This window comes from Cuculus canorus, chromosome 5 (assembly GCF_017976375.1).
Source record: "Cuculus canorus isolate bCucCan1 chromosome 5, bCucCan1.pri, whole genome shotgun sequence".
Classification (NCBI taxonomy): Eukaryota; Metazoa; Chordata; class Aves; order Cuculiformes; family Cuculidae; genus Cuculus; species Cuculus canorus.
This window is the reverse complement of record NC_071405.1, coordinates 12680186-12704801: the sequence shown is the minus strand read 5'-3', so window position 1 is coordinate 12704801 and position 24616 is coordinate 12680186. Positions and strand designations below refer to the sequence as shown.

The 24616-nt window shown below is 39.7% G+C and overlaps 1 protein-coding gene across 7 annotated transcripts in view; it reads left to right on the top strand.

Moving 5' to 3' along the window:
- The first annotated feature begins 3476 nt into the window (after positions 1-3476).
- ANO5 (anoctamin 5) overlaps positions 3477-24616 on the top strand; it is a 59418-nt gene continuing 38278 nt past the window's right edge. For 3 of the 7 annotated variants that reach the window (XM_054067846.1, XM_054067845.1, XM_054067843.1), the window contains exons 1-4: positions 3477-3676; positions 15457-15501; positions 18208-18278; positions 23005-23052. In XM_054067846.1, coding sequence (XP_053923821.1) covers positions 3616-3676; positions 15457-15501; positions 18208-18278; positions 23005-23052 — 225 coding nt within the window. In that variant the 5' untranslated portion in view covers positions 3477-3615. The remainder of the gene's footprint in view (positions 3677-15456; positions 15502-18207; positions 18279-23004; positions 23053-24616) is intronic. The other 4 variants (XM_054067848.1, XM_054067847.1, XM_054067849.1 and 1 more) reach the window with 3 other exon arrangements.

The following is a 24616-nucleotide window of genomic DNA, read 5'->3' as shown; positions in this document are numbered from 1 at the left end:
ATGGCTGGCTTTGCCACCACACTTGCTGGGTGGAGCTGAGAAGACTGAGTGTGTAATTAGAAAGCAAAACCCAGCAAGGGTCACTGCAGTTCTTGCTGATCCTGGCTCCTGCTGAATACTGGCTCTAATTGCCTTCTGTGGGCATAAAAGCATTTATCCAAGATACATAATGCTGTGAGGAAATTAAAGGCTTAGAAAGTACAATTTATAAACTAAACCTTGTGGCCCGTTGGATTGTATGCAGGTACAAGCTGTTTAATGGCATCCTTTGATGTGTCATACCAGTCCTCTTTGTGCCCGCTGCATGATGAAATTAAAACCCAAACTCAGCATTTCAGATTCTGGAAAGCAACCAGACACATTTTTAGGTCTTGCTCCTAACTAAAAATATACTTCTTGAAGCAGTAATGCAGCACAATATGAATAAAGGCCTAATACCGCATTTAGAAATGAACACCAGCCCAGCATCTCCACTGAGTGACTTTACTTGGTTAACTTTATGATTAAGAAATCTTGTCATGAAACCACTGCTGCATTACAGTTGCCCAAATAACAGAACTCCTTATCAGTCTGGTGCATAAAATGGTTACTTAGGCCGTAAAAGCACAATATGCCAAAAGTTAATCTGAAAGAAGGCCTAAGATGATATTAATGAACAAAAAATATTGAAATATATGTACTGAACAACAGCCTGTTGGAAACTACCTCAGATTATTGAGGGGAGGGATGAGGAGATGGGGCTCTTTGAGATACGGAAATGATGCCAGCTCCGGGAGAAGGGACAGCAGCTGCAACTGGAGCCTCACATCCTCTCCAGCACCCTTGGGCTCTGGTCCTGCAAGTTGGCTTCTGCTTCAGAGTTCTCGAGGAAGCCTAGACTAGAGTCAGCCAGACTGATGGACTAGTTTCCTTTCCAACACTTGGAATGTCTTATATGTCTTTTCCCACCTTCTCATGCTTCATTTCCCTTTTCTCGGGCTTTATTCATATTTCTTTCTCTATCTCATCTACAACTTATAAAGAACCCAGGATTGTTAGCCAAAACAATGCTTTTGCTAGCTCTGAATCTGTAGTCTGGACAGCAAACAGCACTATCATTTATTGCCTGGGACCAGTTTAAATTTGCCCTGGAGAACTGCTGTTCTTAACATCCCTGCAAGGTCAAAAGTAAGATCAAATTTATACTCATTAAAGAAGAATCAGTGACTATACTGGTTTTGGCAAGGATAGAGTTAAATTTCTTCATAGTAGCTTGTATGGGGCCATGTTTTGGGTTTGTGATGAAAACAGTATTGATAACACAGAGATGCTTTAGTTATTCTCTGAGCAGGCTAGGAGTGCAGGAGAAGATAGGAGGGGACGTAGACAGGACAGCTGACCCCAAATGACCAAAGGGATATCCCATGCCATATGATATGCTCAGAAATAAAACTGGTGGGGGTGGAAGCTGGCAAGAACTGCTGCTGCTCAGGGCATTGGTCAGTTGATGGTGAGCAGCTGGTTTCTTTTGCATTGTTTTTCTTGTTTGTTCCTTTTTTCTCATTTAAAAAAAATATTAAAAGTGTTTATATTAATTCAGTAGTTTCCTCAGTTTTCATAGAATCATGGAATGGTTTTGGCTGGAAGGGACCTCAAATAGCATCCAGTTCCAACTCCCTCACCACAGGTACCTTGCACTACATCAGGTTGCTCAAAGCCCCATCCAGCCTGGCCTTGAACACCACCAGGGAGAGGGCATCCATGGCTTCTCTGGAAAACCTGTTCCAGTGCCTCACCACGCTCACAGGAAAAAAATACGTCCTAATATCTCATCTAAACCTCTCCTCTTTCAGGTTTAAACCATTACCCCTCATCCAATCATGGCACTCCCTGATTAAGAGATCTTCCCCAGCTTCCTTGTAGCCCCCTTTAAGTACTGGAAGGCTGCTATAAGGTCTCTGTGAAGCTTTCTATTCTCTAGGGTAAACAAGCCAAACTCTCTCAGCCTGTACTTGTACAGGAGGTGCTCCAGCCTTCTGATCATCTTTGTGGCTCTCCTCTGGACTCACTCCAACAGGTCTATGTCTTTCCTGTACTGAGGATTGCAGAACTGAAAGCAGGACTCCAGGTGAGGCATCACCAGTGCAGAGTACGGTTTTAGTCTTCAGATTCTTCCCCCCGCAACCTACAGCATGGGAGGAGTGAACTGGAAGCTACGTGGGACTTCAATGCCAGCCAGTGCTAAACCACAATGCTGACCCACAAAGGGAGTATTCCTCTATCTCATTTTGCTTCCCCTCTTCTCTCCTGGGAGATCAAAATGATGCTGAAAATGCCAGCAAATTAGCTCTCCAAGACTCGTTTTGGAATTTTATAAAGCCAGCACCCTTTATCAGGCCTGGGCAACAGGAGGGAGTGATCTCCACCGATTGTGTGCAATGAGACAAGAGCTGGGGACAGAATATATTTCCCACTAAGGTGCACATGCCAGAAATCTTATGCATATTATATTACTTCCCAAGGTCTAATTGTAACGTTATTATGAGCTTCACAATGGTCAAAACTCTTACTAATTTGAAGTTTTGGAGCCAGCTCTCTGTCTGACCTTGCATTTGAGATAGGGAAAGGCTGCAAACAGAGCTCATTAGAGAAGAAGACATATCTGTTCAGCACAGATCACACTTCACACAAGACATTATCTTCAAAGAATGAACAGTGTCTGGAAAAAAACACTGCTTTAAAGAAAACTATCTATCAAAAACTATCTAAAGAAAACACTATCAGGGGAACATTCTGTCTAACTTTCAAAAAAATATAATTCCTTAGATCATAGAATCATTAGGTTGGAAAAGACCTTAGAGATCATCAACTCCAACCATACCTATCTACTACTACTTCACGTCCCCAACCACCTCATCTACCCACCTTTTAAACACCCAGGGATTGCGTCTCAATCACCTCCCTGAGCAGCCTCTGCCTGTGCTTGAGAACCCTTTCGGTGAACAAATTTTTTCCTAATGCCCAATCTAAACTTAAATTCAAAGCTATTCCGCTTTCTGTAACAGTAACTACTTCTTGGATGAAAGTCTTAGAAATGATGCAGATAGGAAAAACAAAACAAAACAAAAAAAAAACCCCAAAACAAAACAAAAACCACAAACAAACAAAATAAAAAAAAAAACCACAAAGCAAGCAAACAATTTGTTATATATAAACGAAGAAATCCAAGTGTGCTAAAGGGCTGCTTTTCCAAAATGCCACCAAAGACTGGGAGATGCAGTCAATAGTCACTTTTGGGGTGCTGTCCCAGTTCGTTTATGGGGCATTTCTCGCTACGTAGCGGAAAAGCAAAGGGTTTAATGCACGTCTTACCCTCCTCCCAGGAGGAGCATCCCCGCCCGTAGCTCCCCCGCCCCTCAAAGATCACCGCGCCCGTTCGAAGGCGTCCCCCGCTTTCCCCTCCTTTCCCCCGTCCCCCACTCCAGACTCCGCCTCTGCGGGCAGTGCGCATGCATGGGGCGGCAGCTCAGCTCCTGACTCACCCCTTCTTCACCCATCCGCTCCCAGGAGGAATTCCCCCCCCTCCCCACCTTCTTCTCCCCCCCTCGGGCGAGGAAGAGAGAAAAAGCCAACGCCATGAATCGTTTGGGGAAGAAAGGGAATGAGACCTTTATCGAGATGGCTTTGTCGGCGGATGGTAGGAGGCAAAAAGGGAGGGGAGAAGGGGGATCTTTCCCGAGCTTTGTTCCGCTTGGCCCCGGGGAGGGTGCGGCTGGGATTCCAGCCTGGTGGTGACTTGGAACCCAGGGAGGCGTTGTGGGTGGGAGGGAGGCAGAGGAGTGTCCCGGGCGTGGGGAGGTGGTCGGGGGTCCCAGGGTTCAGCGGGCAGGAGTTTGGGAAGTGGGGTTGATCCCTGGTACCTCCTGAATCTGTCTTGAATCGTCCGTCTTCCTCAGCGGGCACCGAACGCCTTTGGGTTACCCTGAGCGTGGTTTGATGGTGTCTTTATAACCCCCAAATAAACCTTGGGAAAAATGGCTCCTGCGTGAGCACACAGCTCAGAACAAAAACTAAAGATAGCGCTTGTTTCTTACTTCTAAACAGGCTTCAAATGCAAAGGGTCTCTTTACCCAGCAGCAAACTTTTAGCCTCGCACCAAGCCCTGGCTGAGTTCAGGCTGATAAACCATCGCCTTCCATTAGCCGACACTGTCATTACAAGGAGGTTCATTGCCCAACAGCAAACTTTTAGCCTTTCACCAAGCCCTGGCAGGGTTCAGGCTGCTATAAACTACAGGCTTCCATTAGCAAAGGCTTGCCATTACAAAGAGGTTCAGAGCAGGTGAGGTCACCCGGCTTGGGAAGGTGGGAGCAGCCCCTCTCCTGCCTCGCTCCATCCAAGATGCAGCGGTACCCAGCAGCGCAGCCGGTGGGTTTGTGTTGCGGCCTTGCTGTTTTGCTATAGCCAGGTTACTGTTTCCAATTCACGTCAGTATATAATGGAATTATTTATAATAAATGTGGTAATAGTATGATTTTGTAAAACAGCGTGGTGCAAGTGCTGCCTCTGTGTTTATCAGCGGTTCACCTGGCAACGTGAATCAACAGAAATATCTTCGGAAAGAATGTATAGACGTTTAAAAAGAAAACCACAGACCTAGAAACATATCTTTATGGGAATCATGCTTCACCATCAGTTCTAGAAGATCTTAAAGCAAGACAGAACCACTAAGAGCTGCTGGGTTGGCCTCTTGGGTTGTTTTCCCTCACAGCTTGACTACACTGACTCTTTTAGAAAAACATGTAATAACATTTCAAACACCTTGAGCACTAGTGCAAAATGATAATTTTCAAAGTCTGTGACAGTCTTGTTTCAAAATCTGACAGCAGCTAATAACTATGAAAACTTATCGAGAAGAAGCTGTTTGTGGTGACAGCAAGGAGCGCTGTGCCCCTGCAGCGAGGCAGACAGCCACAGCAAGTGTCAGACAAGCATTTGCCCTCTTGGTGAAAGCCGGGCAGAGCTGGCAGCCTGGCTCAGAAGCAGATGGGTGTCGGAGGCTTTTGGCCAGCGAGGCATTTCCAGAGTCTTGTGGGGAGGCCTGAGTCATTGCCCGTCCCGCTGCCTGTGGGCAATGAAAAGGGCTTTGGACTGAGCTGCCCTAACTGGTGGTTGTTCTGAAGTAATTTGAGACTAAAAAATATTTATGAAAGATGCACCATTTAGGAAATGATGTTAGAAGTCAGGTTTGTAAACGTTCTGCAGCATTCAGGTTTTTTTTTAGCCGTGTTATTTTATAGTTGGAAACATCATCGAATATAAGGGGATTTAAGGGGTTTTAGTGAACAAAGATGAACACATAACTGTCTGTATAAAGCCTTGCACCAGTTCAATTCATTTTTTTTAATCAACCACTTTTCTAAAACAGAAACAAATGGAATATGAGGTAAAGTGAGTAGGCGTTTTAAAGTTTATGTTAATTTGTTGTCCAGAATCTCTCAATGTTAAGAAAAAAATAAAATCTTTCTTAAATACTTGAACCATTCTTAAGATGGTTTAGGAACGTTAACAGCATGCATAAATTCCCACTGGGACTTCTCATAGATCTAAACATGGGGTTTGTGCTTTTGAGGAAAAGATATAGAGGTCTGATGTCCACCAGCAGAGTCTGTGTGAGTCACTAGGAATGAGGCAGAAGAAAAAACATCTGCTAACTTATTTCCCTTAAAGATGTGTTCATATTTAGATAGTACGTGTACATTTAATTCCGGTTTACTGCTGCATTTCATTAAACTTGAATGCTGAGGAACAGGTTGTGGGGGTTAAAAACTATTTAGCAGTAGTAGAAAGTTTAGCTCGCAGTCTGTGTTTAGAGACTGTGTGCAAAACTTCTACCTTGAAGGAAGCTTTCTGGCTTCCTGTTGAATTACACCCATGTGAAGTAATAACTTCCATTTTTTGTGTGCATGATTTTTGCTTTCTATTTGAAGATGCATGGCTTTTGCCTCAATTATTAATAACTAAGAGAAGTGACCTTGCAAAATTTGAGTGTAAGTATCAGAGAAAGATGATCACAGTATGTTATTAGGAATGTTTCTTTATGTTTATGCTGTCTTTCAGCATTTTTTTTTCTGGCATGAAGTGTTAATGCTTGAGTAGCTCTGTTGTGAGATGTATCCCCAAGACTCTGGATCTGCTGGAAACTCATAATTGGCACCATGCCATGGTTTTACATATGCTACTTTTGTACACATGGTTCCTTTTTCAAAACTTCCAGGAGTCTGATTTGAATTCAAAACACACTAAGACTGGTCTAAACTGAAATGCTTACTTCGGTTGGTTGTCATCTTGCTTGTATTCCCTTTGAGAAAGGCAGCAAAACACTGGAAAAAGCTGGTGGTGTGACTTGCAAATGGTGCTTGTGCCAGTGCATTGCCTTCTCGTAATCCTTCAGCATTCAGGGCCAAACACTGCTGTTTAATAGACTGATACTTCACTTATTTAATCAGAATTGTTATGATTCGTACTAGTAACATAAACTACAGGCCTCTGTTCAAAACTACATCCGTCTCTAATTACTGGAGCAATGTATGTAGTAATTTCTGATCTATTTGTGGAAACATTGAATGGGGTATCGTGTTCCCACAGGGCTAAACCAAAGGGTTTGTTGACGTGGAAGCTTTTTTTAACGATTATTCCTAGGTAATAAAATAAAAGCTCCAAGAAATTTAGACAGTTTGGAAAATACAAGCCAGGGGAGAAAATACTGCTTTAGAGCAACCAACATGTAGTTCCTGAGTGGAATTTCTTTGCTGGCTGCGATGCGTCACTGTGGGAGCACAGTGTAAATACAGGCTGGTTATCGGAACGTAAACCTCCTTTTAATGGAAAACTCCAGTTTGGAGAAGAAAAGCCTGCTTTTGGAAACTGATCCCAACAACATGATAATATCGCCTTATGTGTTTTCTTTATATATATGATGCTAAATATGGATTTTATCCAGAGGTTGTGTCAGTTTTTTAGAAAAAAAAAAGTTGCTCTTGGGCTAGTGACTGAGACACCACTTTCCTTTTAGATGAGGAGCCTGCCTATGAGGTTCAAGTCACTTTTATACCCTCTCCCTGCAGCCCGGTGAGTGGCAAAGGGGAGCAGCTTCAAAGAAGGGATTAAGAGTCTCTTGTGCCTTTCAACCCAGTGGCAATTATGTGGGAAGTTTAGGTCATGCTTCAGAAAGCTGGGAAATACAGCTAAATTCCCTCAGGTAAAGAACTGAGCGACTATTCTGCCCAGCGCAGGTTTGGCCTCTGTTTAAAAAAAAAAAGCATCATGTTTCTGCTGAGAAAATGAAAGAAAATGCTCTGCAATTGTTTATTCCTTGGAGGGCTTCCTGGAGGAAGGGATTGGATCCAGCTATGGGTAGAGGTTCTGGCTTGGGAATGCCAAATAAACACTAAGGAGCCAAATGAAACTCAACTGCAGTGTAAGGCAGAGAGATGTTCTCTCAGCCTTTCCCTCGCAGGCACCTTCCAGCTGAGGTACTGTCTGGTCTGGGGTCCCATTCCGAGATGCCTTATAGGACTAATGGCAGGGCAGGTTTCCAGTACATAGAGGTTTCATTTTCTTCTTCTTTTTGTGTGTTTGGGTTTTGTTTTGGTTTTTTTTTCTTTTTCCAACTAAGAATTTAACTTTGGATATGAGTAAAATTCAGTTTTGAAAGTATACCTACAGCTGGAAACTTTCCAGTCTTTGCTGCTGGTCAGTGAAATTGTGTCCTAAGTATGATGTCACACCCTGGAAAGCTTTTGTAGATAATTCTTCTCAAATTGCAAACAAAATTCAAAGTTAATTTTCTTTTCAAGCTTTTATTTAGCAGGTGCATTAGTGTCACTGAAAGCTGTGTTGAAATACAAAGTTTTGCACTTTGGAAAGTCTCTACGGAAAGGAGATAACTGTATGATAAAATGGAAGGGCACTTTGGTATCTGTGTAGAGATGATTAGTAATTACTGTGACTCAAGGAAAAGCTGTGATAAGATACTGAAAATGTGCTTTTAAAATTATGCCGAGAACTTTTGACATATACTCTGTAAAGAAAAAAACAAAAACTAACACCATTGTCTTCCTATTTAGTATTCTTGATCTAACTAGTGATTTGTATATGTACATGGGGAAGAACTACAGTCACCTAATAAAAACACATAATTAAGAAGCTATAGTTAATGTAAAAATGTGGTGAGAGTTGCTGTGTCAAATGCTGAGTGGCAAGATAAAATGCAGTGAACTTTTCCACTACTTTTTTTACTGTTATCTGGGCATTGAACTGAGGAGCAACGTAGTTGCCAGGTTATATTTCATTATCTAGCAGTATTTTCATTCTGTTTTCACATGCATAACTGCATAAATGGACAAAGGGGAAGGAAGATCCTTGTGTCCTATTGGTAGGGATAGTTCTTGCAATTCTAACATGGTTCTGGAAGGATTTTGAGGTGTTGGCTATCTGCAGAAAGCAAGTTAATACATCAGGAATTATTTATAGATTAAACGTTGTGTGTAGCAAGAGTTAGTTCTAGGTTGGAACTTGGTTACTTGGATTATACTATAGAGATCTGTGTTTTATTTGAAGGGCCTCCGGCAAGAACCTGTCGTGTTCATTGCTTTAGTCTGATGGTTGCCAACCGAAGGTGTGCTTGCGGACTAGTTGACTGCTGCTGATAAAAAGGCCAGAATAAGGCAGGATGCCCGAACTGATGCTGGAAACTGCAGGGCTTGTGCAACTGTGCTGACATGCATTGTAAGCACTAATTACCTCTCTTAATGTAACGTAATACAGCTCTTAACTGAGTAGGCTAAGGAATATAACATGGAAATCTGTGTGTAATTCTCCAAACAGCTGAGAGAATGTCTTGATTCCATAGCTGCCGTGCTAATATTGTGATAATCCAATAAAGGCTTCAGAATTGATTTCTATGTGTTCAGCATACATCCACGTGTAAATTTTGGTCACTTTTTACACCACATCAATACAGAACTAGCACGTACTCTCACACATTGCAGGCCTGCCTTCAGTCTCTCTCTTTAGCCCTTGCTTTCATCATTGGTTTCTGCTAATGTAGGGTTTCTGTTTTTGTTGTAACTGGTGCTCAAGAAATAAGGAGAGAAATTTTCTTAGGTCCTGTTTGCACAGTTGTAATCTGGGGTTTTGAATAGGTTCTTTAGATTAAAGAGTTATGGGATTTGCTCTATTTTTTTTCCTTTGTAGTATAGTTGTCTGTTACAGATCTGATCATTAAGAATAAATTAAGAATAGACATTTGATGTTTCTTGTGTTTAAATATTTCATTCTAGGCTGCTGTTTCAAATCAGACTTCTTTTCCAGTGCACATGGATTGCTCATTTCCACATAACAGTATAATATAAGCAGCTCATTATTTCATCTTGTTAATTTGTTTGGATCTTTTGGTACAGTCAGAGCCATTCCCCACTGGCTCTCAGTGAAGACCAGTAGAGGTAGTGAAGTTCCAAATGCTATTTTTTAGGAAGTGAGAATATATTTGGGTGAAGTGCAGTCTTATAATTGGAAATCCCAAGTGATTCCCATGTCTTCTTTAGCAGGCTCCCAAGGGTAAATGTGAAATTTGAGGCCTTTGGCAAGATAGCAGAACCCCAACAAGCCGTGTGGGTAGGGCTCGTGATGCAGATGTCTGGCCTTTAATTTTCTGCGCTAGCCCTAAGTTAGAAAGGGCCTTTGGGGTTTGTTATTCACAGCACTTTTCTTAACTATCAGGTAGGCAATCAGAGAGCCTGTGTTTGCATGATTTATACTGTGCCAGAAATATATACCATGCTAGTGAGTAGGGACTGGCAGATGTGGTTTTGAGGCCATTGGCAAGCTGGATGCCTTTGGATACTTCAGTCCTGTTAATTGACTGATGCCTACATGGAAGACTCTAAGTGATGGGAGCTGTGGTCCATTGCCACGCTCATTTTCTTGATTGATGGGAACTGTTTCTTACATGACTTCTAGAGTTATCCTGCCATCTTTAAAGTAATTTGGGCAGAAAACATGAAGTCTTGCAAACTCATACTTCAGGGGGAAAAAAAAAATTATGGATTTGTTTACAAAAAGTCTTTCTGTAGTGGGATATGTTTATGTTGTTTAATATGAGAAAATTAAATACTTATCCTAGTGAATACAGTAGCAAAATTCTCAATTGCACTTTTCCTTGGAAACGTAACCAGAATAGTATTGAATGAGTTAGAGCATGAGGATCAGGAGGAACAAAAAATTACAGATGAACTTGGCCATCTGAAATTACATGTCCAGATAGCATGAAACTGTGGACTACTTCCAGCGGACAGTAAATTCAGGGTGTAGTTTTTAATATACTGCTTTTTACTTTCTTATTAAGTGTACAAGACATATATGTTCCTGGTTTACGCTGAACATCTTCCCACCATTTTTCACTCTTTCCATATCATTAGTTCCCTGTTCATGTAGTATCTGCGGAAGATCTCATACAGGGATGGGAATGTGTTGTGTATCCATTGAATAGTACATTGGACCCTCCACAACTGTTGAAAACTTAGAGATGCTGAAAGAAATCAGAGATTGTGTTGCTTCAGGATTACATCAGATTTCGTTGGAAGTTGGAGAGATGCATTAATAAGTGATGCTAGAAGATTTTAAGTGCTCCTCTGGGAACACTAGGAAATTGAGCCTATACCTAACACTTTTTGATGTGCTTGTAATTCCCATGGGCTGTGATGAAAAGCAGCACTGTGGTTCTACTTCCTTCATCTTTTCTTGAAGGACATGTGAGTGCACCTGGCTCTTCCACATACCCTCAAGGCCATGGCTCGATTGGTCTGCCTCTGCACCCAGGTAGTGCTGATGAAATCTGCCCTTGCACATACAAGCCGTCAAAGCCCAAACAAGCACAGCCACAGTGCTTCATGACTTGTCAGGACTCCTGCAGGCCGGTATTTTACCAGGCTGCTCTTCTGAGGTTTATTTGCCATCCTATTCCCCCTAACTTATGTGCATCTACACAATTTAAAAATACCTGACTTTATCCAGTTATCACTGGTCTGGGCTTTCTTTTTTAATTGCATTTGAACCAGTTAATCGGTTTACATGTGTCATTCTGCAGAATGATACCCAAAAGGTATAAATAGTAACTTCAGGGCTCACAGCATGCTTTAAGTTTTGTCTGTACTGGTACATACAATATGACAATGATTATTGCATGAACCACATCAAAATGCTGTTCAAGTTCTGTGTTACAACACTATGTTTGTGGTTTTTCGCTAAAAACAGATTTACACAAGTTTTTTTTCTCTCTCTCTTTTTTTTTTTTTTTAAAACCAGTGCCTTATAATCAAAAGGGGAGGTTTCATGGTTCTTTAAAAGGAAAGTGGCTAAGGATAAACTTCAAGTTCTGGTTTAAAACACACGTTTACTTTACTAGAGATTAGAACTGAGGACTTAAGGTCTTTTCCAAATGCTAAATGAGATTTTCATAGGAGCGAATTTCTCTTCCATGTATTTATGCCTAAATAAAATAGTTGCTTATCCTTTTACTTCTCATGTGTGATAAATTCCTGTTCTCTGCAACTGCTTGTTTAAAAATAAAACACGTACTGAAAATTAGTATGAGCAGCCTATACTGAATGCAATCTTTTCTTTAAGAGAATCATAAAATTCTTTGTAACTGTTCTCGATAGATTTTCTTCGAGTTACTGAGAATTTAATGTTTTCATTATTAAGAAAAGGTTTAAAATTTTAGGAGCACTACTGAATGTGCATAAACCACCACTTCAGGCATAATCTTGAGTTTGTGTCTTTGGCTCAGCGGTGATGTTATTACCCTTCAGATGATGCCAGGTGAAGTAATAGCACATATTTTACTTGTGCAGGAGCCAGCAGACTAGGTGGGTGATCCAGCTCTGGGAGGATATGGTCAATATACAAATAATTTTAGTTAATCAGTCATCTTAAAGCTATGTTTTTCTTAGATATGGAAGCACTCACAATAGTTATTATGAAGCTTACTTTGAATGGGTGACCTTATTCTGGAGAGATCTTTGTCAGTATGCATTTTTGTTAAGTGACTCAGTGTTGACTCAGACTCCTCAGCAAAGATGCAAATCATTTAGGGTAGATTCCACTACAGCAGGAATCCCCTGATGATCTTTTGGGAGCAAAGGACTGTAAATAGCTCATTGATAAATAATCATGTTTTAAACCAAATTATTTTTCCTGTCAGGCAGGCCAGGTTATTGAATAATTGAGATGGTAACTTCAACATATCTAGGAATAAAACTTTCTTTCATTGCTTGGTCAGGATGAATATTGGAAAGTTTTATTTGTAGTGCGAAGTAGCTGCCTCATAACAATTGCAATGTAAGTTTGAGTTTTTTTCCTTTTCATTTTACTCGCACCATCAAAATTTTGCTTTAGGGATATATGTAGAATCATAGAGTCATAGAATCTCTATGTTGGAAAAGACGTTTTAAGATCATCAAGTCCAACCATACCTATCCACCACTAAATCATATCCCTAAGCAATATATATGTATAATATATACCTATACCACATATATGTATAAACTGGTATGCCAGAGACATTGGACATGTGCAGAAGAGTATGACAAGTCTGAAAGTTGTTTTTAACTGCTTGATTTTGTTGACTGAAAGGGATACTGTGTTTAAGAAAACTGTGGAAATAAATGGAAGCAGTATTGTGGCAACAATAGTGAAAGTAATGGCAGGACCAGTAGTAACACTGTCTTACTGCTGCAGTTCATCAACATCTGCCTGAGAATCCTGGCTTTGACATGGCATTTGGCTCTGTCAAAGGTCTTAGGTGTGCAAGTACAGATGATTTTCTAGTTTAGTAGCAGAATGGAAAATTTTGTTCCCTGAAATTGTCAATTCAGCTGCCACTTGGCTTTAGAAGCATTTAATAAGCTAACATTTTTCCTAGTAGAAACATATCTGACAAGAGCTCTACTTGATGCAGATGAATGAGAGTGAAAGGAAGAAAAACTTAAGCCCTTTCTCTGGCTCTGTTTTCTGATGCAGACCTGCTCTGAGCTGTGCCAGTGTGCAGCATCTCCATACCAGCTGGTCTGTGCCTGGCTGCACCTTCAGTGCAGCAGCATCAGCCAGGCTTTTTGCCTGCAGACCTCGGTTTACTGTGGGTGCTGAAGTGACATAAATCATCATCTCCTAGGGAAATTGCTGGCTAGGTACTGTTCAGGATGCTAGAGCATCCCTGGCTGCGCCTGTGCTAGTAATTAAAAAAAGGCAAGGATTTTTCATTGGCCTTAGAGGACGTCGCCCACTCCAGCCATATCCATGTGGCTAAACTCCTTTCCTCCCCACGTGGGGCAGACTTCTCTATACTGTTTTGGAGAGCAGAATTTGGCCTGTGGTGTCCTCCAGGGTGTGTTCCTGCTCTGTCTGGCAGAGGGCTAGAAGCCAAAAACTGTTCAGGAAGCGTGCACTGAGTTGAGTGAGCAGTCCTGTGGTTACACCCATGTTGTGGACCTTTTATTTTCCAAGTTGAGGCACAGCTATTGTGACCTGTGGTGGGTTGCATTTATATCCCAGAGAACCAGCAGCTCATTTTTGGTGCAGATGGATACATTGCTAATCCAGTGGTGTCACTGAGCCTTGCTGCTTTCCTTGTACCAGCCATCAGAAAACCGGGTGCTACTGGAAGCCTTGATTTATGACAACATCATTACGTTTTTTGCAACAGTACTGAATACATTTACCTGTGTTTTATGAGAATTTATAAATAAATTTAAGCAAAACTTGTCAAAATAAGCAGAATTTATTTTGTTCTGCTTGTTTTCTTGCAGGTGACTTTAATTCTTAATTTTTTAAAGTCTGTATTACCATTGTTGTCATCAAAGAGAATTGGTACGTAGGTTGTGCATGTTGTCTTCGTTTGTCCAAGTTTAAATACATGACGGCCAGTGCTACTTGAATAGCTTGTGTGCTGATTCTGTGCATTGCAGATACAGTAGTGTCTTGGGAAGACTGTAAGCATATTGGTGTCCAGACCACTAAGCATTTTTGTCTTCCATTGTGGGAAGAATAGGAAGATTTTGAAGGACAACTTTTTGATTCCTGAAATATTGATCATATTAAAGCACTTCTTTTAACCAGTGAGTCCAGATGTTTAATGAAATTCCTTTTCTCTTTTCCCAATTTGTCAGTTTTCCCATGTAGAAAAAGAAAGTAGTTCAGGCACTGCGAACAAAGTTAAACTGTTGTCACATGACTGATCATTTTATTACACAAGAAGCTATTTTTCGTGCTTGTTACAGAACTCATAAGATTGCACTAATAGAAGTACATTTTTTTGTGGGGCAAACTGCTTATATTCTAAGAGCACAAAACCAGTCTTGATTGTATTCTCCAGTCTTCAGTTCTGAATGTTGGTTTCTGTGAGCTGTTTTAGATTCCTGTTGATCTGATCATCCGGCTCTGTAATTGAAATGGAAATGGTCTGTAATTCTTAGGGGTGGCCTACCGAAAGCTTATAAGTGGGTTGCCCTGTGGAAGGTTATAGTTCGGAACAACGTATGTTAATACTGTGAAATTATAGGCCATTTGTAGCTTACTTTCCAATAATATGCAAACTCCCAAAGATACATATGTTTAAGGAGTTAGAAGTAGCTGTGTGCAGAACTGTAAGGCTATTGGGGATGACGGCTAAATCAGAAAAGAGGCATTTCTTTCAGCTAGGAGGTGTGTGTGCCCATGAAAGGCCAGTGATTTAAATAAATATTAAAATTACATGTCTGAAATATTTTTAAGGATTTTTTTTATAGTCATAGTGGTGTTCTGGAGTTGATTTTGAACAAATAATTTGCAAGGAATGATTGCTATTTGTACAAATGAATTCTGTATTGAAGGGCCACTTGTGTTTAGTAGATGTCCTCTTTCTTTCATCTTGGTGTGTAGATTTTTCTAGATCTCTTTACATACAATAGAACATGTAGTGTTGAAGAAAGAAGCCATTCCCTTGAATGTGATGGTTTTATCAGAATTATTTGGTTTATTCCATATTTAGATATGCAGTTGTAATTTCTTGAGGAGTCTTTAAAGGTGTGCTCTTGGCTAACAGAAAGTTGACAGTTGGACTTGATGATCTTAGAGGTCTTTTCCAACCTTAATGATTCTATGATACAGTATTGTGTTCTCTGTGCTGCTGTTGCGGGAAAGTGGCATCTTTGATTTTGTTGACAAATAAGGTGCCTGCGCTAAAAGGTGAATGTTGGTGTTTCAAGAGGAACCTGCTCTGTGCTTTTTGTGCAGGTCACAGTCTCTGGTTTACAGGGTTTATTCTGTTGTTGGATATGTAGTGGTTGTCTGTAAAGGACAGAGAAGAATTACTAAATGGGTTCATGTTAAAGATGGATTTTACTTCTGGTTCTTAGTAAAGTGTTTTTTCTTTTAAAGATGACACGGCGATTCTCACCGAGTTCAAGCGATCACGGTCAGAAGGTATTGTACTAGCTGGTGTTACATCTTCCTCCCTTTTGTTTGTGTCCTCTGTCTTTTTTTCCTGCTACTGCAGAAATCAGACATAAGTTCATGTGAATCATTGATAATGACAAAGGAGTCAGGCTTTTTTGCAATGTGATTTGCAAGTCAATTCTTGGCAATCTGTGGGCAGCTCTCTTACTTAAGAACTAATTGGGCATCCCCATTCGTGGTGCTTGTTGCAGTTCTGGGTTGTGTCTCCGCTGTACCTTCCTACATGACTTGGACATGGATTTCCTCTATGGCTCCTGCTTAGGAACCTGTTTATGTGTGTTTCGAGGAGTGAGTGTATTTAGTATGTTGTAGTTCTCATTTAATAAATGTTTTGCGTTTTCTTTTTGCCTTCCTGTGTGCTGCTCTAGGGTTATTCCCTGGGATCAGAAGTATGCAAATTGCATAAGTAATGAGTTACTGGTACTGGAAGAGCATCTAAAATGTAGCACTTTGAATCCTGCTTGTTCCTGAGGCTAAACTTTCACCACTACAGAAAGGGTAATACAGGAAAACAGCAAGGCTGGGTTTGGCTGTGAAATCAGTTCAAGTCCTCTCCGCATTGTAGGCAAATTGAATGTTATGGCTCCAGGGTGCCAGGTTGCTCCTGCTATGAAGGGTTGTGTGACCAAATGTTTGGGCTTTCTGCTCCTGGGCTGGCTACCTTTGGCCAGAGCTTCAGCAGCCACCCACTTCCCAGGGTGGTAGGCAGAGTACGCAGCAGCGTGTGATGGTGATGGACCCTCTCTTTCACAGGCAGCGAGTGGTCTGCTGTCCTGGGCAGCTGCCAGGTTTGCATGTGCTTAGAGCCAGTCCTGTATGAAGGTAGACACTTTGCTTAGGAATGTTCTTGGAAAAGCAGTTTCTCAAGTAGGTTAATCTGAATATTTTGATAGCTATGTTTTGAGTTACGACTTCTGTGTTCTTATCCTTTTCTCCTATCATGTGCCATTTGTTTCTCATACATGTTGAACATTTGTGCTGTGCAGGGAGGTGAAGTGAATTCGGTTCTGTGCTGAAGTTGTTCTTGCGAACTTTTTCTGTGTTTGTTGGTCTGTTTTACAGCACGGTCTCTGTAGCATTTATGATACATTCAGGTAGGCAGAACAATCCCAAATTATTTACTTCCACACTAACTTTTTAGAGATCACTCAACACTGATCTCATAGCTTATATCAGCATATGCAAACAGCTTTCTACAGATGCGTGAATAAAGTATGCAAATCGTATCAACTAATACAGATTTTGCAGGCATCATTTGCTTTAGCAAAATAGCATGCAAAAACTTTGGATGTCTCAGCATTCAGAACCTTAATTATATGTTATATACCATTATATTCTATTGCTCAGTTCCTCATCACATCGTATATACAGTTATAAATTACAGAGACTGTTTTCTTTAAGTGAACTTAGACACAGCTGAGAACATTTTGTTTCCTCTATTTTTGTTTTCTTTAAGTAACTTACTGTAGATTTTAGAAAAAACAGTTTAGATGCCGCCTTCATACAATTGTGATATCAAACTTTTTCAGGTTACTGAAAAAGAGAGAGAGTAGGTTGGTTTTATTGATAGGACTAATCTAACCATAGTTGTCTGACAGGGGTACAGTCTAAGCTGTGCTAGTCGGTCCAGCCTAAGCTATACCCATCAACACTTCCTTGCTGTTTGATGAAGAAGGGGGTGTGATAAACCCTCTTTTTGGAAGAAAGAGGCAACTTTATTAGATGCCTGCTCTGGATTCTGAGGAGCTGTTTACAAAACTACTTATCCATTGGTGGTAGAGTTACTTAGATGCCTGGTTTAGGAGACTGGTCTGTCTGTCTAATCAGCAGAGTTCGTTGTTTACAAAACTTCTTGAAGCAGGAGACTCGCTTATGTGCTCTGAATTGCTCTCCAGAGGGAATTGTTGATCAAATAGGTTCAGAGCCACAAACCCAGCAAACATCTCAGGATGGTTTAGGGATGCAAAGATACATAATGTGTTTTTTCCCTATAGTGTTACCCATTTAAGTTACACTGTCCTTGTTGGACTGACTGTATTTGGAGGAAAGTCATGTCAGAGTTCAATACTGTTGTTAAAATGAAGGTGAGGTTTTTGTTCCGTTGGTTTTTTTTTTTTTTTTTTTTTTTTTTTTACTTTCTTAACAGCAAGAAGCTTGGTAATTTAAGTTGACATTGCTGTTCTGGACCTGTCATCATATCTCCATTACGTGGGCATATGTGATCTTGAGGTTATGAACCATTAATCCTTTAGCAACAACAAAAAAAATCAATTTCTAGCAAGTAACCCAAATGATAATTGAACTTCCACTACTGAGGCAGCAAAGCTCCAGGCGTGAGACTCTCATCGACAGTCATTTATCAGACATTTGGGAGAAGAAAGAATTTGCCAACTATGTGATGCTGACAGATTTTTGTCTGTCACATTTAAAAATGTGTTTCTGTGACTGCAAGGTTACAACCAGGTAATACAGACTGAGTATATTGTGTCTCTCAGTGTTTTTTTCCTCCCAAGAACCATTCTTGAAGATTTTGTGTAGCTGACCATAATTTTCCAGCTTTTGCTTTTGCTTGTTCATAATTCCATGCCTTCAAGGTTCACTTCATTTTCAGATGCATTCCTTATTTTAAAATATGATTTTATTTATGTGAATCTTTCTTCGAATGTTCCTTAGGGGAAGACTGCAACGGACCTTTATGTGAAACTGTTTCAACTGAAGGATCAGAAATCCCAAGCAGCTCTGAGGTAAGGTCCAAGATGGTGTTAACATGCTACTGGCAAGAAGAAGGAGGAACAGTAGCTGTGAAGGAGAGAATTAGTTTCAAAAATATTTCATTTAGATTGTCTTATACTTTGTTTTTTGTCGATGTGAAGATTTTTTTTTCTCTAGTATTCTGAAGGAGCAAAACCATGAAATTAACACTGATACTCATTGAGTCTTATAAGAAAGAGACTTGGAAGCGTTAGTGCTGCAACACGGTAGTGGTAGTAGAAAAAAGTATGGGCTTGACAGTGTTTACAGTATGAGTCCTGAAATGAGAATCACTTAATGTTTTGGCAATTGAAAAAACAGAATGCTTTTGCGCAAATCCAACACTTTCTTTTATGCTGCCTATTATATTGCTGGCTTGAAGGGAAATCCAGGTACTCTTTGCTTTAGGAGCTTTTTTACAGTGCAGCAGGAACAAATGAAGATTTGAGTTTTAAATCCTGTTCCTTGCAACATGTGCAATCCAGATAGCATCATCAGCTATTCATTATTTCGTAGTACCTCATTGCTTAATATGTACAGTAGCTTAGATAGTGGTGTGTGGTTACTATTCAGTTAAGAAACAGATTAAAAAGAATATAGAAAATTTGCATACTTGAAATGGGTATTTTATTTTAATTTCTATTGTCTGATTTCTTTATTATGGTTATTATAAACTTAGAGGAAGATAGGAAGAGTGTCAGACATGTTAAGCATCAGAGTCTGAAACTCATTTGGTGATATTTTTGAGTGTCCCTGAGTAGATGGAGATGAGCTATTTCACCAAAGCCTGAAAGAATTCACTTCATGACTTGGGACTTATGAAAAGACAGGAAACATAGGAGAAAGGGTGCAACACACATGTCTTATGTATGTAGAGATACGGGATATGAATCTCAATTCAAGAATAAAAGATTATTGATAGCGTAAAAAAAGAGGCTTTAATCTTCAGCTTGTTTTTGACTGGGAGGTAGTCTCCTTATGAAAAATGTATCTGGTTATCCTCCAAAAATCTCTCCTTGGTAACTTTATGCTGCCTTTCCTCTTGTTTTTTATTTATGCATGTTCCTCACATAATTATTTTTCTTCACAATATGTTCATAAATATCCCAAAGTTTTGTCATACTAGCAACATGAGTCTGCCACTGACTTGACAACTCTACATGTTTTGTTTTATTTTCCTCTCGACCTCTAAAAAGAGACAGCTTATTTGGATTTAGATAGTATATATCTCCAGATCAGCCAGTTTTCTGATGCTTGCTTACATTTAAGTTGGTAGTTTTCTGTGCTTTGCTTTGTCCTATGCCATCTCCCCTAACACGGTTGCATTTATCCAATTTTTGCTTTCTACACATTAACCAGACATAAAGTTACACAGTTGCTCTGAGTCTTCTTGCCCAGTTTCACACTCTTATCAGCTGTGACAGTCTTAGTTCTTGATGATTAATTCCCTAGATATTCAGGTTAAGTCTGTCCTTAAAGTTTTTTCCATTAGTTCATTCCAACATTAAGATAGCCTTGGTTATTTTTTTTTTTATTCTATGAAGCTGATCCTTTATCTTCATGTGTTAGCACAACTTCAGTTTTCTTCTCTATACACTGGAAGGATTTCTTTTCTCTCAGTTCTTTCCTAAGCTGGCTTTTATCATCCTTGATGCTTTCCCATAGGAATTGATCAAGGTCATCTGTCCTGGTATGAAAGACAATCCATGGTTTCTCCTCTTTTCACGAAGACCCTTTTCAGCTCAGGTCAACATGCTTTGTTGTTGTTCTGACAGCTAGCACTTTTCTGTTTTATAATTTTACTCTAGTGATGTGTAGTTTTTGTGTTACTCAGTTTTGTTCATGTGATTGGAAAATATGAACATTTGGAAGTCTTATAATTCTAAACTAGAAATGGAATTAATTCTTAAAAGATGTAGATCGAAGTGTGGAGAGCAGAAAACATTAACTATCCGTAATTCATTGGCATTATTTTCGTTTGTAATCTATAAAGGAATATGTGATTTGTACATAAGAAACAAAACAACTGAAACAAAAATGAAGGTGAAAAAGCAGACTATAGTGAAGCCTGCCAACACATATACAAATGTTGGATGAAGTCCAGGACTGAAAAAGCAATTGAGTCTCCAGTGAATGCTGCATTTGGTCCATCCTTATGTTTTTTGCATTTGTACTCTAATCCAGTGCTTCTTCCCTATAACTTTTCATGCTTGTTCATTTTTTTCCATGCAGAATGGCGAGTTTTAGAGTAGAGAGAAACACAGAATCATAGAATGGTTTGGGTCGGAAGGGACCTTAAAGACCACCTAATTCCACCACCCTCTGCGTGAGCAGGGACACCTTGCACTAGGTCAGGTTGCGCAAAGCTTCATCTGGCCTGGCCTTGAACACCTCCAGGGATGGGGCATCCATGGCTTCTCTGGACAACCTGTGCCAGTGCCTCACTACCCTCACAGTAAAAAACTTCTTTCTAATATCTATTCTAAACCTCCCCTCTTTCAGCCTAAAACCGTTCTACCTCATCCTGTCCCTGCACTCCCTGATAAAGAGCCCCTCCCTGTCTTTCCTGTAGGCCCCCTTTAAGTACTGTAAGGCTGCTATGAGTTGTCCCTGGAGCCATTATTAAAATTATGCAGATATATCAAATCAGTTCCAAAATCTAGCAGCAAATACAAAAAGGCTTCTCACAGGTGTAGCTACAAAATACAATCTGTGGAATATTTTGGTGAGAGAGTGTTAAAGACTTCAGAGTGGATTTCAAAGCACAAAAGAGCAGCCCACCACTGCCTTCACCACTGCCAACCTTCTTTATTCTTGATTTTCTTCTCAACAAAATTAGACTGTTTGAATGTTTCTGATAAATACTGATAGATTCTTGGTTTGGGGATCATGTGTTATCAAGATAGGAGCTCCTTCATGCTGTACATGCATAGACTTCGGCATATAATGAAGAAGTGTCTCTTTACTAGAGTTCTTGCACTTGAAGTGTGCAGGAGAAGGTTTGACCAATTTCACGCTAGTTAACTCCTGTGACTTGAGCTAATTAATTTCAAACAGTTGTATTGAGACCAAGGTAAGTTTCCTAGATTAACAGGAAGGGATTTCACAAATTGCATAGAAATGCACAAAGGACTCGACCAGTCGTGCGTCGCCATCTCACAGTTTAGTGTTTCACTCAATGTATTAAAATTTTATCTCTACGTGAAGCAGTATGGGCTTCATATGAGGACCAGTGTGTGACTAACCCCCACTTTTACATCTAGTCATGGAGGAAATGGGGAGCTGTGGGTGGGAGGATTATGAGTTAGGGAGATGGAGGAAAAGTAAATGGACAGGGGCCAGCTTGGACGGGGGTGGGGGTAGGTGTGAAGTGTAGAGGTCAGGAACTGTAGGGCAGCAATGAAAAGCAAGGTGGCACTTTCATTGGTGTCAAATTTGCACAGTACTTTATATGGCAGGTATTTTCAGTGATTAATTGTAGGAAAACTTAAGCTTAAGTGTCTCAGCCCGTAGTTCTCCACAAATAGTGCAGGTTTTTCCACTTGCATCAGTGACGTGAGGATTAAACTTCTAAACCCGGTTTAGACTATCTTAGGGTAAGAGCACAGTGCAGCTATTTATATTTGCACTGTTTCTCATGTGGATTCCTTGCCAAAAAACAGATTGATCTTTGTGTTTATGGGAATGAAATCTCAGAAGGACATTTTTATCTTATTTAGATAAGCAAGTACTCAGAGATGGCATCATTAAGAAAGAATGTAAAGATGTGTGCATGCATTATTGGCAATGTAAACAGAACAAGAATACTGTGTTTGTATCACAAAATTACAGGAGTGGGTATTGAAAACCATTATTAATTTCAATAGCAAAGCCTGATCTTAAAAACCCTTTCTCATGCACTCACACAGTTGTGGGCAAGGACCCCCGAGAGCTTATGGACATGTCTTTGTAGGATAGCTGTGCTCTGCAGTCCTCTGCTGTTGGTATTCCTGTCATTCATGTGTGTAGTCTACACAGAGGACGTTGCAGCACCCTCCAGGCTGACAAACGGGAGAATAATAAGCACCCAGATCTTGTACAATTATAATTAGGGAGGAGCCTCAGCAGGCATGGATCAGAACTGGATGCTGGGAAGCCCTTACTAGTCTCATCAGGCAAAACAACTACAATTACTGCTACCAGTTTGTCTTGTCTACACTATGAGATTAATTATTTGTCTCCTTGCATTTGTTTTCATTCAGTGAATGTGGTATAATTTCAGTTTGTATTGAAAAAATAGGTAAGGAAAGGGCATCACATTTGTTCTGAATGCAAGCAGAGCCACCTATGCTCTCTATGTTTTTTCATACTAAACATAAGTACTGTTAAAAGTTGTTCTTCATCAGCTTGTAAATGGTAATCTGTGCCAAGTTGTTTAGACTTTATTTTTTATAATGGAAATGCTGAGGAATACTGTGTAGTTCTTATTAAAAATTGATACTATTAATATTTAAAAATCGGTGTAGGCTGTATAAAAATCAGTGCTGTAGACTAGAGAACCAGCTCTGAGGAAGTTCTTTAGACTCTAACTATCCAGACTGAAAATCCAGCTATTGGTCAGAATAGCTTTCCAAGACTTAAACCAGAAGCTATACTGTTTCTTCTGAAATAGCCTTTTATTTTAAAGCATCCTTTGCATCATTGCTAACAACATTGTTTTTCCCGCGATGCCACTGGCAGGGCCTAAACAGCACTGAGACTACTTTACTCATCCCTGATCATCAAGTGGTAAGCAGTAAGCAATATTCATGCTTCCCTGCATGAATTTGTGTGGCGTCTTCTGTACCATATGCCAAAAAGTCCCTCACCAGAAAATTTTCCAGTTTCAAGTAAGCCATCCTTCCAAAATGAATTGTTTTTCTATCACATAAACATGCATGTGGTTTTTGAGTTGATTAAGTGATGGCTTAGATGATAAATTCAAGCAAATCAAAAGGGTAATGGATGAAATTGAAAAGTTAAGTATTGGTGGAGTAAACTGGAAAGTTTGCTTTTCTTTCATTGTTTTGGTTTGATGGGATATAGGGTATATTCTCCCTATGGTGTTATTAACAGATGTGGGGTTCCTTTTTATCATAATAACCTGGAGGGCTCTCTGAGTCAGCATGATACTTTAAAATATTTAAAAGAGGAAGAAACAAACACTTCCCTTTTAAATGTAACCTTTTTTTTTATTTATTGTAGTAAGTAACAAGGAAAGGCACAAAATATCCTCTCACTTAAATTCACAGACAAGATAATTGTATTAATTGTCAAATTAGAAGTAACCATTCTTCTTTTATGGAGAAAAAAAATTACAAAAACTCATTTAAGATAACCAAAGAAGTACATGCTGAGGTGTAATAAATTGTCTGCTTGCTTACATTGGGCTCTGGTGTCTTACATTAACAAATAGGCTCTCCTGGCATATTTTTATTTTTCTTTGTTCTATTTTTTAATGTGTTCTTTTATCCAGAGAGGCTTTTTTTCTGTGCACTCGAACTTTGGTGCAAACATCTTGGTGTCTTAAACTGCTTTGACATGCATGTTTTCAAGCTTTCAGGGTTTAATGTGGTTCAAAATTGAAACACAGGCGTGGTAGAGGTGCTAACGTAGCTTGCAAGTTTTAACTATAAGAAATCTGTGGAGTTTTGTGCTTCTTTGAATGGGAAAGGTTATAGCTTTGTATGCAACTTTTTAGCCTGCATGAAGTATAACTGAAAGTTGGGATGTGTGATGTTAAGAGAGTTGTTAATATACTGCTTTGAAGTGGGTAAGCACTTCAGTTGCGTGGATTCCTCCAAGGAAGAATAATGAAGAGAACGTCATACAATGGAGAGCTCTGGTATAATGGGTATTGAGCTTACTGAGCATAAACCAGGAATTTTCCTTTTGGGTTTTCAGTAGAGTGCCTGTATGTTTTTGTATGTTGTGTAAATGCATTTTCAGGAGCTTTTTGCTTTTGAAAGTAAATTTTGTCAAATGTTTATACTTAGCACAGCAGTACTTTAATCAGCATGTTTTTCCTATAGCTGTAAGCAATTATGGAGTATTTTGTGTTTTGATTCAACTTTCAAACCCTGATATCTTCGTCCACTCTTGTACTCTGAAAATTTTTCTACAGGGGATTGTTAATACATAAATTAACCGATTGCTTTATAATATAGTTATTTTGGTTAGTTACATTGTTTGTGTTAAAAACTGATTTGCCTGTATCATTATTAAAGTTATGCAGTAATACAATAAATATGTGATTTCTAGACTATATCTTGTAACAAAAAGCTTTCAAATGAATTTTATTCTGTAATTTCAG